Source organism: Hyla sarda, chromosome 6 (assembly GCF_029499605.1).
Source record: "Hyla sarda isolate aHylSar1 chromosome 6, aHylSar1.hap1, whole genome shotgun sequence".
Lineage (NCBI taxonomy): Eukaryota > Metazoa > Chordata > Amphibia > Anura > Hylidae > Hyla > Hyla sarda.
In genome coordinates, this window is record NC_079194.1 from 252,425,818 (window position 1) to 252,444,109 (window position 18,292).

Below are 18,292 nucleotides of genomic sequence, written 5' to 3' on the forward strand. Positions count from 1 at the left end.
AATCAGCAAAAGTCCTAGAACAGTGCTCTTCAACCTGCAGACCTCCAGATGTTGCAAAACTACAACTCCCAGCATGCCCGGACAGCCAACGGCTGTCCGGGCATGCTGGGAGTTGTAGTTTTGCAACATCTGGAGGTCCACAGGTTGGAGACCACTGTCCTAGAAGTTGGAACCCCCCTATCTTAATGAGTATACTGACTAGTCAGTATACCATCACTTTCATGTTGGGAATAATCCTTTAACAACCACACACTTTATTGCTTTCTACAATTTCCGACCAAAGTTGATTAAAGTCCCAGTTAGATTGTAGCGTTCCTACAAGCAGGGAAGTATAATGTGAATGTCGCCTTACTTTTGTACATTGTGCTTCAGACAGAGGTTGAGAGCAACACAACTGCTCAAGTGAAAAATCCAGCGTTTTCCAGCTAAGTAATAGCATGTGCGATTGGCTGCATGTCTTTGCTATTTGGCATTTTGTGTGAGAAGTGTTAAACTAAATATCTTTGTGTGGAAAACTAAACATATAGAACCAGGTCAGAAGAAATTGCCCCCTTTATGGGGTTTCCTAGAAAAATACATTGATGGCCTTCAACATGTGACTGATCAATGTCCTACCTCTAAGACCCCTACTGATCAGCAGAAGGAGTGTCATGGCCTTTAGGGTATGTTCAATGCAAATCATATTCATTACATGCTACATATGAACATACCCCTGATATACTTGTATGATGTGCAGTACTGCTACTCTAAAGTATACAGCGGGATGTGCTGAGCTCCAGTACCCTGTTTAGCAGGTTGTACAGGTAACATTACATGTGTTGCGGACTCATTTTGTTGAACTTTGGAGCCCAAGGGGTTAAACCCCTTATGTTTATTCATTGGCATCTTCTCCTAACAAAAGGCCATTAGTGTGTGCTCCATAAAAACCCCTTTAATGGTCTATTCACACGTACGGTATCCTGTGCATATTTGAGTGCAGGATTTAAAGGGGTACTCCGGTGAAAACCTTTTTTCTTTTAAATCAACTGGTGGCAGAAAGTAAAACATATTTGTGAATTACTTCTATTAAAAAATCTTAATCCTTCCAGTAATTATTAGCTGCTGAATGCTACAGAGGAAATTCCTTTCTTTTTGGAACACTGATGACATCACGAGCACAGTGCTCTCTGCTGACATCTCTGTCCATTTTAGCAACCGTGCACAGCAGATGTATGCTAAGGGCAGCATGGTGGCTCAGTGGTTAGCACTGCTGCCTTGGAGTGCTGGGGACTTGGGTTCAAATCCCACTAAGGAAAACAATAAATAAAGTGTTATTATTATTATAATAATGTCAGCAGAGAGAACTGTGGTCATGATGTCATCAGAGAGCATTCCAAAAAGAAAATAATTTCCTCTGTAGTATTCAGCAGCTAATAAGTACAGGAAGGATTAAGATTTTTTAATAGACGTAATTTACAAATATGTTTAACTTTCTGCCACCAGTTGATTTAAAAGAAAAAAGGTTTTCACCGGAGTACCCCTTTAAAGCTGCAGATTTCAATGAAGACTAAATAACTGAACACAGCTTCATATCCTGTATGTCAAATAGGCACAGGACACTGTACATGTGAATAGACCCTTAGAGTAGGAAAATCAGCTGCAGAAAATATGCAGCAAAAATATGCAGCAGATCCTGTATGTGTGAACGTAGCCTAAGGGTGTATTCACTCGTGTATTCACTCATATTTGATGCGCAGGATTTGAAGCTGTGTTCAGTCATTTTACCTTACATTACAGTGAATGGGCAGAAAAATCTACTGCAGGGTAGGTTCACACTGGCGGAATTTCTGCAGTGTATTTGCTGCGGAAAATCCGCAGCGGATTTTGCTACCATTGACTTCAAAAGATCAGCAGAAAATCCGCAAGAGAGGCAGATTTTCCTTCGGGCACATTAAAGTCAATGGTAGCAAAATCCACTGCAGATTTTCTGCAGCAAATACACTGCAGAAATTCCGCAGGTAATCTGCCCGTGTGAACGTACCCTAAGGGTACGTTCAGATGAGTGGACCCATAGCGTATTTTACGCTGCGGATCTGCTGCCGAAGGACCCCTACAGGGTGTCTCAGATGTGCCTGCTCGTAGCGACAATCCGCCACGATGTGCGAGTCGCCGTGTGCATGCGCAGTATACTTGCACATCCCGATTGCTCTCGGCCTAGCTTGGGAGCAGGGGGAGTGGCTGCAATGTGTGCGAGTACACTGCTCGTGCGCAGTGACTTGCACATCGCAGTAGTGTGTCTGCTCGTAGTGGCGGATTGCCTCTCCAAGCAGGCACATCTGAGGCACCCTGAAGGGGTCCTTTGGCGGTGGATCAGCAGCGTAAAATACACTGTTTATCCGCTCGTCTGAATGTACCCTTAGGGTGCGTTCACACGTGCGTATTTTCTGTTGCATATCTGCTTCAGTAGATTTTACTGCCTGTTGAAGTCAATGGGCAGCAATATCTGCAGCAGATCTGCAGCAAAAATACGCACATGTGAACGCACCCTAAGGGTGCATTCACACAGACGCATTTGTCAGATCCGCTGACAAAGGCCCCTAAAGTGCTGCCCTCTTTGTGCCTGCTAATAGCGGCAAACCACCGCTATCAGCAGACACACTGTGATGTGCGTGTTACCCTGCAGTGTACTCGCACACATCGCGGCCGCTCTCTGTGTAGCTCAGGGAGACTGGGGAGCGGGCGGGATGTGCGGATACACTGCGACTCGCACTTCACAGTGTGTCTGCTGATAGCGGCGGATGGCCGCTATTAGCAGGCACGAAGAGGGCAGCACTTTAGGGGCCTTTGTCAGCAGATCCGCAGCTGGATTACCTGCAGAATTTCTGCAGCGTATTTGCTGCGGAAAATCCACTACTGATTTTGCTACCATTGACTTTAATGGGTCAGCAGAAAATCTGCAATAGAGGCAGATTTGCAGATTTTCCTTCAGACCCATTGAAGTCAATGGTAGCAAAATCTGCTGCGGATTTTCCACAGCAAATACGCTGCAGAAATTCTGCGGGTAATCCGCCCGTGGGAACATACCCTTAGGGTGCGTTCACATGTGCTTATTTTCTGCTGTAGATCTGCTGCAGATTTGCTGCTGCAGATTTTGTTGCCCATTGACTTCAATGGGATGCAAAATCTGTAACAGCAAATCTGCAGCAGAAAATATGCATGTGTGAACTGACCTTTAGGGTTGCGTTCACAAGTGTGTATTTTCTGCTGCAGATCTGCTTTAGCAGATTTTGCTACCCCTTGAAGTCAAAGGGCAGCAAAATCTGCAGAAGCAGATCTGCAGCAGAAATCTGCATGTGTGAATGTACCCTAAGAGCTCGTCGACAGGAGCGGATTTTTGTGCGGATTTTCCGCATCTGATTTGCTGCTTTTTATTTTCTGCTGCTTATTTTCAGCTGCTTATTTAATCATTGACTTACCAGCAAAAAATAAACAGCAGAAAAAAGCTTGTGTGAACGAGCCCTTAGAATGCATTCACACACACAGGAGCCGCTGCAGATCTGCAGTTGTAAAATCTGCAGTTGAGTTCTGCATTATTGTATTATGTATTATTATTCGCATGTTAATAAAGTGACTGCTGTGTAAAATCAGCAACTACTACATATCATACAACTGTGGATTTGCAAATGCCGATCTGCCACTTTATATCGGCAGCGGATCCGATGTGTGTGAATGCACGCTAAATCCTTCTTTGGTGCCTGAATTGTTTTGTCTTGTAAGTTTCTAATGTGAATGATGATAACTCTACTTATATGATTGATTTTTATTTTTTTTTATTATATAAATTCTGTGCAATCAAAGGTTTACTACTGTATACATAGGGAAGGTGGTAGACTGGCTACAGATTCCATTCACACAGCTAAATATGAAACAACAGGAATAGATGCTATTAGGGGAAAACAGAAAATCTAGATCAATGTTTTCCAAGCAAACTACAACTCTCATCATGCATGGTCAGCCTTTGTCTGTCCAGGCACGCTGGGAGTTGTAGTTTTGCAACAGCTGGAGACACACTGTTTGAAAAACACTGATCTAGCACGTACATCCAATGCCAGTGACAATGCCAGATCTCTGCATAGAGATCCATATTGCCACCATGGCTGAAAAACTTGAAAACGATGAGCCTGAATAAATGAATGAATACAATCCGAAACATTCACTTCAATACAGTATACACTACGTGCCCCCACTATAAAGCCCCCAAACTGGAGTTTGAGGCTTTTCTGTATGGTAATAAACCATCTCTGCTTTCTTTCTGACAGATGACTAGTAGATGAATAGTAGGATCACTTGTGGACCGGCCAGATGTTTTAAGTCCTTAAGTGGTTACTCATGTATACTTTAGATAACTCTAGAGATGAGCGAACTTACAGTAAATTCGATTAGTCACGAACTTCTCGGCTCGGCAGTTGATGACTTATCCTGCATAAATTAGTTCAGCTTTCCGGTGCTCCAGTGGGCAGGAAAAGGTGGATACAGTCCTAGGAAAGAGTCTCCTAGGACTGTATCCACCTTTTCCAGCCCACGGGAGCACCTGAAAGCTGAACTAATTTATGCAGGATAAGTCATCAACTGCCGAGCCGAGAAGTTTGTGACGAATCGAATTTACTGTAAATTCGCTCATCTCTAGATAACTCTTCTCATGATTAAAATCCTCAATGCCCTTTAATATTTTAGTGGCACATCCTTTTTTCCGCTCCAGGGCATTTTTTCTATTTATTTTTCTTTCTACCTTTGCCCAGAACTGATCACCATCTTCTAGGTGAGGTTGTACCAATGCTTTATAAAGCGGGAGTACAGTGGTCCCTCAAGTTACAATATTAATTGGTTCCAGGACAACCATTGTATGTTGAAACCATTGTATGTTGAGACCAGAACTCTATGGAAACCTGGTAATTGGTTCTAAAGGCACCAAAATGTCATCCAAAAATAGGAAAAAGTGATGATTAAAGAAAAATAAGTAGATAACTAATATAGATAAAGCAAATCCTTACATATAAAAGTAATAAAGATCTGCTGGGAGCTGTAATCACTGTCTATGTCAGTGTTTCCCAAGCAGGGAGCCTCCAGCTGTTGCAAAACTACAACTCCCAGCATGCCCGGACAGCCAAAGGCTGTCCGGGCATGCTGGGAGTTGTAGTTTTGCAACAGCTGGGGCCACCCTGCTTGGAAAACACTGGTCTATGTAGAGGACAGGAGCTTCTTCAGGGTTCTGTAAGTAAAAAAGTAATGGAGTCGCCCTCACCTGGTGTCCAAAGGAGCAGCTAACCCTGGTACAGGTAAAGTGTACAGAACATGTAATACCTCCCTCTACTGTAGGGGGCACTACCAGACACCAGTCAGTGCATACGCTTCAGTAATATAGGGGTTTTACCAGTGAATGCCCATTTTGATTGATCGTTTCTTCCAGCCATTTACACGTTTCACAGATCTGGACTGTCCGTAGCATTGTATGTTGAGTCTGGTTTCAACTTACGATGGTCCAGAAAAGACCATTGTATGTTGAGGCCATTGTAAGTTGAGGGATCACTGTATTATGTCCCTGTCCCTTGAGTCCATGCCTCTTTTGATACATGACAATATCCTGCCGGCTTTGGAAGCAGCAGCCTGACATTGCATGCTATTCTGCAGTCTGTGATCTACAAGTACACCCAGATCCTTCTCTACCAGTGACTCTGACAGTTTAACCCCAGACCCCCCCCCCCCAACCCAAGACATATGATCCATGTAGGTTATTAGTACCTAGATGCATGACTTTACATTTATCCACATTGAACCTCATTTCTCTTTATAAACAGGACAGTGTAACAATTTACTGCAGGTAGCTACATAGTGGACCAATGCAGACGGATGAGTGATAGACAATTATACATGCATAGTTGGTGACAACAAAAAGAAAAAAAAATCATAGGCATAAGTAAAATGAACTCAACTGTGCATGTAGTTCTTGGAATAGTAAGGCTAGGTTCACACTACGGAATTTCCGCCTGCAATTCCGCTTTGAAATTGCAGGCAGAAATTCCGCGTACTAAAATGTACTGTATAGTGAATGGGTTTCCGTTCACAAATTCACACTTCGGAATTTATGAAGTGGAATTTGTGAACGGAAAATCCGCTTAGAAATTTCCGCCTGAAGAATGGGGTTGCTCATTCTTCAGGTGGAAATTCTCACGGAACACATTGCAGTCTATTGAAGACTGCAGTGGCCGCACTCAGAATCCGCAGTGTGAACCTAGCCTAAGTGTCTTCTGCAGATTCCGCAGTGTGAACCTAGCCTAAGTGTCTTCCGCAGATTCCGCAGTGTGAACCTAGCCTAAGTGTCTTCCGCAGATTCCGCAGTGTGAACCTAGCCTAAGTGTCTTCCGCAGATTCCGCTGTGTGAACCTAGCCTAAGTGTCCTCCGCAGATTCTGCAGTGTGAACCTAGCCTAAGTGTCTTCCGCAGATTCTGCAGTGTGAACCTAGCCTAAGTGTCTTCCGCAGATTCCGCTGTGTGAACCTAGCCTAAGTGTCTTCCGCAGATTCCGCTGTGTGAACCTAGCCTAAGTGTCTTCCACAGATTCTGCAGTGGGAACCTAGCCTAAGTGTCTTCCGCAGATTCCGCAGTGTGAACCTAGCCTAAGTGTCTTCCGCAGTGTGAACCTAGCCTAAGTGTCTTCCGCAGTGTGAACCTAGCCTAAGTGTCTTCTGCAGATTCTGCAGTGGGAACCTAGCCTAAGTGTCCTCCGCAGATTCTGCAGTGTGAACCTAGCCTAAGTGTCTTCCGCAGATTCTGCAGTGTGAACCTAGCCTAAGTGTCTTCCGCAGATTCCGCTGTGTGAACCTAGCCTAAGTGTCTTCCGCAGATTCCGCTGTGTGAACCTAGCCTAAGTGTCTTCCACAGATTCTGCAGTGGGAACCTAGCCTAAGTGTCTTCCGCAGATTCCGCAGTGTGAACCTAGCCTAAGTGTCTTCCGCAGTGTGAACCTAGCCTAAGTGTCTTCCGCAGTGTGAACCTAGCCTAAGTGTCTTCTGCAGATTCCGCAGTGTGAACCTAGCCTAAGTGTCTTCCGCAGATTCCGCAGTGTGAACCTAGCCTAAGTGTCTTCCGCAGTGTGAACCTAGCCTAAGTGTCTTCCGCAGTGTGAACCTAGCCTAAGTGTCTTCCACAGATTCCGCAGTGTGAACCTAGCCTAAGTGTCCTCCGCAGATTCTGCAGTGGGAACCTAGCCTAAGTGTCTTCCGCAGATTCCGCAGTGTGAACCTAGCCTAAGTGTCTTCCGCAGTGTGAACCTAGCCTAAGTGTCTTCCGCAGTGTGAACCTAGCCTAAGTGTCTTCTGCAGATTCCGCAGTGTGAACCTAGCCTAAGTGTCTTCCGCAGATTCCGCAGTGTGAACCTAGCCTAAGTGTCTTCTGCAGTGTTAACCTAGCCTAAGTGTCTTCCACAGATTCCGCAATGTGAACCTAGCCTAAGTGTCTTCCGCAGTGTGAACCTAGCCTAAGTGTCTTCTGCAGTGTGAACCTAGCCTAAGTGTCTTCCACAGATTCCGCAGTGTGAACCTAGCCTAAGTGTCTTCCACAGATTCCGCAGTGTGAACCTAGCCTAAGTGTCTTCCACAGATTCCGCAGTGTGAACCTAGCCTAAGTGTCTTCCGCAGTGTGAACCTAGCCTAAGTGTCTTCCGCAGTGTGAACCTAGCCTAAGTGTCTTCCGCAGTGTGAACCTAGCCTAAGTGTCTTCCGCAGTGTGAACCTAGCCTAAGTGTCTTCCACAGATTCCGCAGTGTGAACCTAGCCTAAGTGTCTTCCACAGATTCCGCAGTGTGAACCTAGCCTAAGTGTCTTCCACAGATTCCGCAGTGTGAACCTAGCCTAAGTGTCTACTCACCAGGCGGAATTCCCGCCGCAAATGAAAGCCCAATACATTTCTATGGGATTCCACACTCTTGTTGACACTTCGGAATTTCCGCTATTCCAAAAGCGGAAATTCCAAAGTGTCAACTGGAGTGCGGAATCCCATTGAAGTGTATTGGGCTTTCATTTACGCTGTGTGAATAGACCCTAAGAGTTTTTTATTTGAAATTCTAATGGTTGTTACTTCAGAAAAAATAAAAGTATCTCTTCTTAGTGCTTATAGGATGTTTTCCATTCCTTCTTAGGTGGAGTCAACAGTTAAGAGACTGCAGGATAGATACAAGGGCCCGGAGCCATCTGACCTTGTTGAACTTGTGGAAGGAGAACAGTTCTTTGCAACATTTGAACAAGGTCTAAAGCTGTATTCAGGTAGATTGCATGTCCTGTTGTATATACCAGACCCTGCTTTAGTTTTTCTTTATCTCTTCCTTATGATATATATACAACTTAGTTGTGTCTGAGGACATGTGAATAAATCTTATAATGCATTACCTGATACCACATCTAGATAGTTTGCCAATGGGCCAGACCTATGTCCTTCTGGTATATGGTTGGCCATGTTTTTTTAAACTGTACAAAAAATCATTGCTGATGCTTTCCAGTTCAATGAATAGAAATTGTTCCCAATTACTCATCACGTGGTGGACCCCCAGGTGCTTAGGTTGTTACAAGACAAAACTCTGATAACTGTATTGTAATGACTGAGCACCACATGAGAGGACAGAGTTCCACCTAATATAGTGACTTTCACATGCATGCATATGGCAATAGTACTGGAATGTGATAGAGAGAACCGAGGCCCAGGTTCTCATCATTGTCCTGTATCTTTTATCTCAGAGCGTCCTGATTGTGTAGATGGTAGAATATGTTTTGTGTTCTACTCACGGATGAAAAACATGAAGGAGGTCTATGTTACATCATCTGTTGAAAGGATGGAGAAAGATGTTAAGGGACAGGTAAGAATCTCTTTATCAATGATTTTCAGTGTAAATTATCTAAATGTATGACATTCTGTTAATTTACATGAACCCATTATGTTCCTCATGGCTTTAAAGGGGTACTCTGGTGGGAAAACATTTTTTCAAATCAACTGATGCCAGAAAGTTAAACAGATTTGTAAATACGGGTAGAAAACAGACATGGTGCACTTCTACAATCTTGTATAATGATACAATGCCACTCAACCAGTCTATGGGCCGCACCCCCCGCAGACACGGCGCCACGGCAGCAACGGACGCCGCACAGCACCACACCAGTGTGAACAAGGTGTAATAGCTCACTTACCATACTCTCCCATTCAGACTGGGAGGCTGCTAGGAAAGAAATGGCCCTTGTGTAGCTAACTACTACTTATATAGGGTTGGGCTGAGTGGATGGGGAAGAGTGCAGACACATGTTCAAACAAAAAAAAGGAGGGGATAGAAAACACAATATGAATTTGGGTAGAAAACAGACATGGTCGCACATCTACAATCTTGTATAATGATCTGATTGCTTCTCAGCATAATATCAAAAACTAACAGGTTGTTAGTATACATTTTTGATCAAAAAGTACAAGCCCACTCGCCACGTCAAGGCCACCTATTTAGAGTGGGTCCCTAACATCCCTAGCATAAAATGGCGTAGCACTGGGCGGCGACCACCACCGCCGCGACACCAGTGCCCACGGGGGGAAATGACTCACTGGCAGAGCGGCCCCAATGCCACTCAAACCAGTCTATGGTCCGCACCCCCCCGCAGACACGGCGCCACGGCAGCAACGGACGCCGCACAGCACCACACCAGTGTGAACAAGGTGTAATAGCTCACTTACCATGCTCTCCCAGTCAGACTGGGAGGCTGCCCTTGTGTAGATTTGTAAATACTTCTGTTTACACCTCTGTCCATGTCAGGAACTGTCTGGAGCAGGAGCAATTCCCCATGCAAGCCTCTCCTGCGATGGACAGTTCCTGACACGGACAGAGGTGGCAGCAGATAGCACTATGGTTAGACTGGGAAAAACTACCCATCTTCCTCCGAGCATACAGCAGCTGATAAGTACTTTAAGGATTAAGATTTATAAATAGAAGTAATTTACAAATCTGTTTATCGTTCTGGCACCCGTTGATTTGAAAAATGAAATCTCTCTGGTATGCCTTTTTACGCTTTCTCTGCACATTAGATGTTTATTTCTTTGGGGACAGAAAAATCAGCCACAACCGGATCCCTCAGTCAGTGTCTTTTACGGATGCTGAACCCTACTTTTCCCTGTCATCTGCCATTAAAGTACTGTTGTTCTGTTCCAGGCTCCGCTGATTAATCTAATGTATAAAACCAGCTTGAGAACAAGTTCACTCAGTAAACGGACATTCTGCAAACTGCAGGCGCCTGCATAAACATAGACGGCTATGCATTCCGTGTGGTGTCCGCAGAAAGGATGAACCGATTAATTTTTTCTGCGGACACGGAAAACGAAATTTCTGTGCCGGAAACATGCATGCAGATGAAATTAGTAAAATCTTGCCCTTATGCACGGTACTATAAACTGCTGTGGATTATACTTGTTCAAATCCACTGGTAAAATTTGCAACAAATCCATTCTGTGTATTCTTTCATGAGTTTTCTTTGCATTTCAATGGAAATATTGAAGTAGTTTTTATTTTTCTTCTTCGCCTCTGGAATACATTTTGTGTTTCTCCTGGAGAGGAAAGGTCAACCTCCAGGCCTTACATCAACAATATCAAGAACCCTTTTATGTGTACATAAATGTAAATAATCTTTTGTTTTTATAGGTTTCTTTTTACCGTGGACTGGTCCCAGAAGGTCTTCCAGAGGAGGTAACCAAACATAGGAAAGGCTCTCGATCCGACTGGATGGCAACGCTGCCTATCAAACTGCCTGTAAGATATGGAACAAAAAGCTTGAAAAATGTGATTGTTGGAATTTTGATCAACCCTTGGCTCCTTATTTGGCAGAGGCAGGATGAATCCAGAATTCTACATTACTACTATTTAATCCTAAACTGGTCATCCATATTACATATAAGCAGGCTGAAAGAATGAATAGCTTGTAGGAGATCTAATATGTTTGGGGCTACCAACTCTACTCCGCCTGCAGATTTTGGGGGAAGAGGATCAGCATGTTGATTTTCAACATTTTAGCATGCCTGATGCTTTGTAATATAATTATTCACTGGAAGAATGGCTTTCAGTAGATACAGTAGGGAAACAAAGTATTAAGTCAGCCACCAATTGTGAAAATTCTCCCACTTAAAAAGATGAGAGAGGCCTGTAATAATCTCCCCCGATCTGGGACTCCACGCAAGATCTCACTGTGGTGTCTAAATGATCACAAGAAGGGTGAGCAAAAATCCCAGAACCACACTGAAGAGAGCTGGGACCAAAGTAACAAAGGCTACCATCAGTAACGCACCACGTCGCCAGGGTCTCAAATCATGCAGTGCCAGATGTGTCCCCCTGCTTAAGCCAGTACATGTCCGGGCCCATCTGAAGTTTGCTAGAGAGAATCTGGATGATCCAGAAGAGGACTGGGAGAGTGTCATATGGTCAGATGAAACCAGAGTAGAACTTTTTGGTAAAAATTCAACTCATCGTGTTTGGAGCAGAAAGAATGCTTAGTTGCATCCAAAGAGCACCATACCTACTGTGAAGCATGGGGGTGGAAACATCATGCTTTGGGGCTGTTTTTCTGCTAAGGGACCAGGACGACTGATCTGTGTAAAGGAAAGAATGAATGGAGCCATGTATCATGAGATTTTGAGTGAAAACCTCTTTCCATCAGCAAGGGCATTGAGGATGAAACGTGGCTGGGTCTTTCAGCATGACAATGATCCCAAACACACTGCCTAGGTAACGAAGGAGTGGCTTTGTAAGAAGCATTTCAAGGTCCTGGAGTGGGCTAGCCAGTCTCCAGATCTCAACCCCATAGTAAACCTTTGGAGGGAGTTGAAAGTCCTTGTTGCCCAGTGACAGCTGCAAAACATCACTGCTCTAGAGGAGATCTGCATGGAAAAATAGGCCAAGATACCAGCAACAGTGTGTGAAAACCTTGTGAAGACTTACAGAAAACGTTTGACCTCTGTCATTGCCAACAAAGGGTATATAACAAAGTATTGAGATGAACTCTTGTTATTGACCAAATACTTATTTTCCACCATAATTTGGAAATAAATTCTTTAAAAATCAGACAATGTGATTTTATGGATTTTTTTTCTCATTATGTCTCTCATAGTTGAGGTATACCTATGATGAAAATTACAGGCCTCTCTTCTTTTTAAGTGGGAGAACTTGCACAGTTGGTGGCTGACTAAACACTTTTTTGCCCCACTGTAGCTATTTAAACTCTAGGGCAAGTCTTTCGTTACATTAATTAATAAGACTGTGCACCCTATAACTGCTGAATTTTTCTGTTTATCTTTTTTTTTTTTTTTTGCCAGAGGAGAAAAAGCTCAAATGAAGATCATGAAAGGCAAAAGAATGACGGTTTACTGCCCCCACTGAATATAGGCAATCCTGAGATGGGTTATCTGACAGAAACCAACCTACTCAGCATCGCCAGTCAGATTGGATCAGATTGGATGAACATTGGTATTAATCTGGGACTGTCGTATCATGAGCTGGAACGTATAAGTTTTAAGAACAGGTTAGAGATGTAATACCTAACACAACCAAATCCATCAGTGTGCACACTAGAGTGTACTATCTGTCTTAGGATATGTTCACACTGTGGAATTTCTGATATTCCACTCAAATTCCATTCTGCAAATCTTGCTGTGGAATTTTTGTGGAATTTTGGCACAATTTCATTATTCTCAAAACATAGAATTCTGACGTAACTTAAAGGGGTGCTCCCACCCTAGACATCTTATCCCCTATCCAAAGGATAGGGGATAAGATGTCTGATCTCGGGGGTCCCGCCGCTGGAGACCCCGGCATTATTGCATGCGGCACCCACCTGTTTTTTCACTGGAGCCGCTGGAGGGTCTGAGTCGTGACTACGGGTACGGAAGTCCGTGACGTCAGGACTCCGCCCCTGTGTGATGTCATGCCCGTCCCCTCAATGCAAGTCTATAGGAGGGGGTGTGACCAAGCGGGTAACCCGCGAAACGGAACCGTCGTTCCACGAGCTCGGCTGAGCTCTAGATCTTCAATTCCCTACCCAAACTGCTGTAACCCGGTTACATGGTATAAAAGCAACTTCTTTGCTTTTATATATATGCTTTTCATATACCGGGTGAGTGCGTCTTATATATTCTCCTTTTTTCTGATATGTGTTTTTTCATGTAAGCGCACCCCCGCACCACCCGTCCTAAGACTAACACTTCAGCCCACACTGCACCCGCAGTACCATACATTGTGCTATAGTGCCGGCCCTCTGACTTTTGTATATTGGATTTTCCTAAACTAAACCTTCAGAGAATGCCTAGAGACATTAATTGGTATCAGTTGCTCTAATGTTAAAAAATAATAATAATAATAACAATAATAATAAGAAAACTTGTAGGTCTTTCTGGAGCATTGTTTATAGATTAATATACTCCCTAAATATCTTAGATTTAAGGTCTAGGCTCCTCTGTGAAATGCTGCTTTCCTGCCAGGCATGTTGTTAGCAGGTGCAGTGATGTGGATCACGGTTACAATCTACATTAGTGTCCATATCTGGACCGCCTCTTGTAAGTTAGGATGTATGTAGAGTCGTACTCTAGTATTCTTAAGGGTGCGTTCCCACCTGGCGTATATGCAGCTTATTTCACACTGCGCAAAATTTGCGGAAGCAGTGGGAAATACGCTGCGTATTCCTTGCTTACTATACACACTGGGCTTTCCGGCGGCAGCCCTATGTGTGTAGTGAGTTTTGGAGGCGGGGCAATGTGCCGGCGTGATTGTGACGTGCGGCTCCACCTCCAAAACTCACTGCACACCCAGGGCTGCCACTGGAAAGCCCTGTGTGTATAGTGACCAAGGAATATGCAGCGTATTTCCCGCTGCTGCCGCAAGTTTGCACAGCGTAAAATACACTGCGTATACGCCAGGTGGGAACGCACCCTTAACATGACGCATATTTCTCAATATCTGATGTTAATGATGATGTTGATGATTTCTCATTTTCCATTTTCTCAGCAAAGACTTGAATCAGCTAATCTTGGATATGATATTTTTATGGGCCCGGAATAACTCTGAGCAGCCGGACTGTGTACAGAAATTAGTGCAGGCCATGCGGAATAGCAAAAGAAATGACATAGCTGACGAAATAGAAGATGTGATCACTTTGGGAAAGGAAAAATATACACATTCCATCCGAAGAGTCGGTCTGGACCGAGGCAACAGCAGTGAAGACTCTGCCATTGCAATGAGTCAGTCATAAAGTCAGAATGGACACGGCTGGAGACTGAAGCACTCTCTACAATCAGTCTAGACCCATAGTGGGGCTTTGGCTTTCATAGGCATAATGTGAACCACTGGAATCTCATATTGAGGTTTTTGCTGTCATATACAGTTTATACATTTTATTGTCATATACTGGAGCTATGTATGAGCGTGTTCTCTCTGTCATCTCAGGTGTTTGGTTTATAAGCAAACATGTTAAAGAGGCAGGAGCTGTTGGGCTGGGCATGGGTAACGTGCAACAAGAGGGTTTCATAAATTGCATTATAATGTAGATTATAAAAGCAGCTGCTCTTTCAGTCTCATGCACACAGCCATATTATGAAGCCATTTTGTACAGCGATGTGATAGGTTTCCTATTCAACCAAATGAGGCTTGACTGTACTTCCGAAGGCCTCAGATTGAATATAGAATCTGAAAGAAAAACTGTGTCATGTTTGTATGGGAGAATTCTTCTGTACATATGGCAGCACACAAAGGAGCTTCTATGCATCCCAGTACAGTCTCTGTGCACACAGGTTAGCATGAGGCCTTAAAGGGGTACTCTGGTGGAAAACTTTTTTTTTTTTTTTTAAATGAACTGATGCCAGAAAATTAAACAGATTTGTAAATTACTTCTATTAAAAAATCTTTACCCTTCCAGTACTTTTTAGCAGCTGTATGCTACAGAGGACTTTTTTGTCTTGTCCACAGTGCTCTCTGCTGACACCTGATGCCTAGATCAGGAACTGTCCAGAGCAGCATAGGTTTGCTATGGGGATTTTCTCCTGCTCTGGACAGTTCCTGATACGGACAGAGGTGTCAGCAGAGACGACTGTGGACAAGACAAAAAAGAAATTCAAAAAGAAAACCATTTCCTCTGTAGCATACAGCTGTTAAAAAGTACTGGAAGGGTAAAGATTTTTAACCTGTTGAGGACCAAGGACTTACCAGTACAGCCTGAGTCCTTTCCCTTTCTATAACATGGGGCCTCAGCGTGGCCTGGCATCATATGGGGTCGGGTCTAACAACGGCCGGGACCCGTGACTAATAGCGCACTGCATTGATCGCGGTGCCACGCGCTAATAACCCTTTAGACACGGCGTTCAAAGTTGAACGGCGCGTCTAAAGTGAAAGTAAAACATTCCCGGTTAGCTCAGGGGGCTGTTCGGGATCGCCGCGGCATCCCGAACAACTGTAAGACAGCAGGAGGGTCCTCTTACCTTACCTCTTGGTGTCCATTCGCCGAATGACTGCTCAGTACCTGAGATCCAGGCATGAGCAGTCAAGCGGCAGAATCATTGATCATTGGTTTCCTATGAGAAACCATTGATCAATGTAAAAGATCAGTGTGTGCAGTGTTATAGCCTCCTATGGGAGCTATAACATTGCAAAAAAAAAGTAAATAAAGATTTAACCCCTTTCCTAATAAAAGTTTGAATCACCCCCCTTTTCCCATTAAAAAAAAAACCCAGTGTGAATAAATATAAACATATGTGGTATCGCTACTTGCAGAAATGTCCGAATTATAAAGATATATTGTTAATTAAACCTCATGGTCAATGGCGTACGTGCAAAAAAATTCCAAAGTGATCCAATAGTCTGATCAATACAAAAATGGTACCACTAAAAACTTCAGATCACGGCGCAAAAAATGAGCCCTCATACCGCCCCATACACGGAAAAATAAAAAAGTTATAGGGGTCAGAAGATGACAATTTTAAACATATACATTTTCCTGCATGTAGTTATGATTTTTTCCAGAAGTGCGACAAAATCAAACCTATATAAGTAGGGTATCATTTTAACCGTATGGACCTACAGAATAAAGATAACGTGTCATTGTTACCGAAAAATGTACTACGTAGAAACGCAAGCACCCAAAATTTACTAAATTGTATTTTTTTCTTCAATTTTATCGCACAATGATTTTCTTTCCTGTTTCGCCATAGATTTTTGGGTAAAATGACTGATGTCATTACAAAGTCGAATTGGTGGTGCAAAAAATAAGCCATCATATGGATTTTTAGGTGCAATATTGAAAGAGTTATGATTTTTTAAAGGTAAGGAGGAAAAAATGAAAAACCCCGGGTCCTTAAAGGGGTACTCCGGCGCTTAGACATCTTATCCCCTATGCAAAGGATAGGGGATAAGATGCCTGATTGCGGGGGTCCCCAGTGATCTTGCACGCAGCACCCCAGTTAAAATCAGTCCCTGGAGCATGTTCGCTCCGGGTCTGATTACCGGCAACCATGGGGCCGGTGGCGTGTGACGTCACGCCCCCGCCTCCGTGTGACGTCGGAGTACCCCTTTAAGGGGTTTAATAGAAGTCATTTACAAATCTGTTTAACTTTCTGGCACCAGTTGATTTAAAAAAATATGTTTTCCACCGGAGTAACCCTTTTAATGGGGTTATCTAGCCTTACAAGTGATAGCCTAGCCTCCAGATGGGGCATTCATATCCCATTGGTGGGGGTATGACTCCTGTCACTCATGCTAGTCAACGGTTTGGAGGGGCCACGGTGCTTGTGAAATAGCTGCATCTTCTGCAGTGTTAACCAGTGCTTGTCCGTGCAATTACTGTACTATTAGTATTGGTGATAGAAGACACTGCAGTATTGTGCCATTCAGGTAAACAGGACACCAATGCAGTCCTTGCACTGCTGCTACAAATAGTATGGCTATACCAGGATAAAAGTCTACTGCACCATCTGAGCCAGGTTTATCCTCTATCTGAGCCATTGTAGATGCTGCAGCGTTCGCACAAACAGCAGATTGACAGAAGTGCCAGGATTCATACTGCCGCCGATTGATCCTGAGGATAGGCCAATAGTTTTGTAAAGCTGCATTAACCCTATTAAATAAACCTTTAATATAATGGTGTTTCTTACATTAAACTTTTGAATTAAATATAAAATATGTAATTCAATAATATCAAGTAAGTTAAAGTGGAACCTCAGAAACTTTTGTAGATAAGTACTTGGATTTACAGGAATCATTTTTTTCATACAGCAATTCTACCCTGAGGGTGCGTTCACATGCTTTTAGTTTTCGCGGGTTTTCCGCTGCGTATTTGAAAGGGGGCGGGCTCTTCTCGGCTGTCCGAAGCAGATTTTACGCAGCGGATTTTACGTTGTGGAAAATCCGCTGCAGTCCCTACTGACTTCAACGGGGCTTGCGGCGGATTTTCCGCAACGTAAATTCCTCCGTGGAAAATCTGCTGCGGACAGCCGAGAAGAGCCCGCCCCCTTTCAAATACGCAGAGGAAATCCCGCAAAAACAAAAGGCGTGTGAACGCACCCTGAGGGTACATTCACACATACAGGATCTGCTGCAGATTTGATGCTGTAAACTAAATGACTGAACACAGCATCAGATTCTTTACCTGTGAATTCGCCCTTACAATAAAAGCCTACTGCACCATCTGTGCCAGGTTTATCCTCTATCTGAGCCAGAATTAGCCTCAGATCGTAAACTATGATTGTCACTTGTATCTCTTATTATTATTATTATTATAGGTGAGGTACAGGTTTACAATAGTCTACATCAGTGTTTCCCAACCAGAGTGCCTTCAACTATTGCAAAAATACAACTTCCAGCATGCCCGGACAGCCAAAGGCTGTCCGGGCATGCTGGGAGTTGTAGTTTTGCAACAACTGGAGAAACTCTGGTCGGAAAAAGACTTAAAGGGGTTCTCCGGTGCTTACACATCTTTTCCCCTATCCAAAGGATAGGGGATAAGATGCCTGATCGCGGGAGTCCCGCCGCTGGGGACCCCCGGGATCATGCACGAGGCACCCCGTTTGTAATCAGCTATCACACCCCCTCCCGTAGGCTTGCATTGAGTGGCGGAGGCGTAACGTCACACGGGGGCGGAGGCGTGACGTCACATGCCGCTGGCCCGGTGGTCGCCTGTAATCAGTCCCGGAGCGAACATGCTCCGGGGACTGATTACAAACGGGGTGCCGCGTGCATGATCCCAGGGGTCCCCAGCGGCTGGAC

General features: G+C 44.0%; 1 protein-coding gene across 5 annotated transcripts in view; it reads left to right on the top strand.

Annotated features, from left to right (window-relative positions):
- The window catches only part of PIDD1 (p53-induced death domain protein 1), an 89,349-nt gene extending 74,471 nt beyond the window's left edge, over positions 1 to 14,878 (top strand). For all 5 annotated transcript variants that reach the window (XM_056526929.1, XM_056526927.1, XM_056526932.1 and 2 more), the window contains 5 exons: positions 8,174 to 8,297; positions 8,766 to 8,884; positions 10,700 to 10,807; positions 12,364 to 12,569; positions 14,048 to 14,878. In XM_056526929.1, the coding sequence (XP_056382904.1) occupies positions 8,174 to 8,297; positions 8,766 to 8,884; positions 10,700 to 10,807; positions 12,364 to 12,569; positions 14,048 to 14,291 (801 nt within the window). In that variant the 3' untranslated portion in view covers positions 14,292 to 14,878. The remainder of the gene's footprint in view (positions 1 to 8,173; positions 8,298 to 8,765; positions 8,885 to 10,699; positions 10,808 to 12,363; positions 12,570 to 14,047) is intronic.
- The last annotated feature ends 3,414 nt before the right edge of the window (positions 14,879 to 18,292 follow it).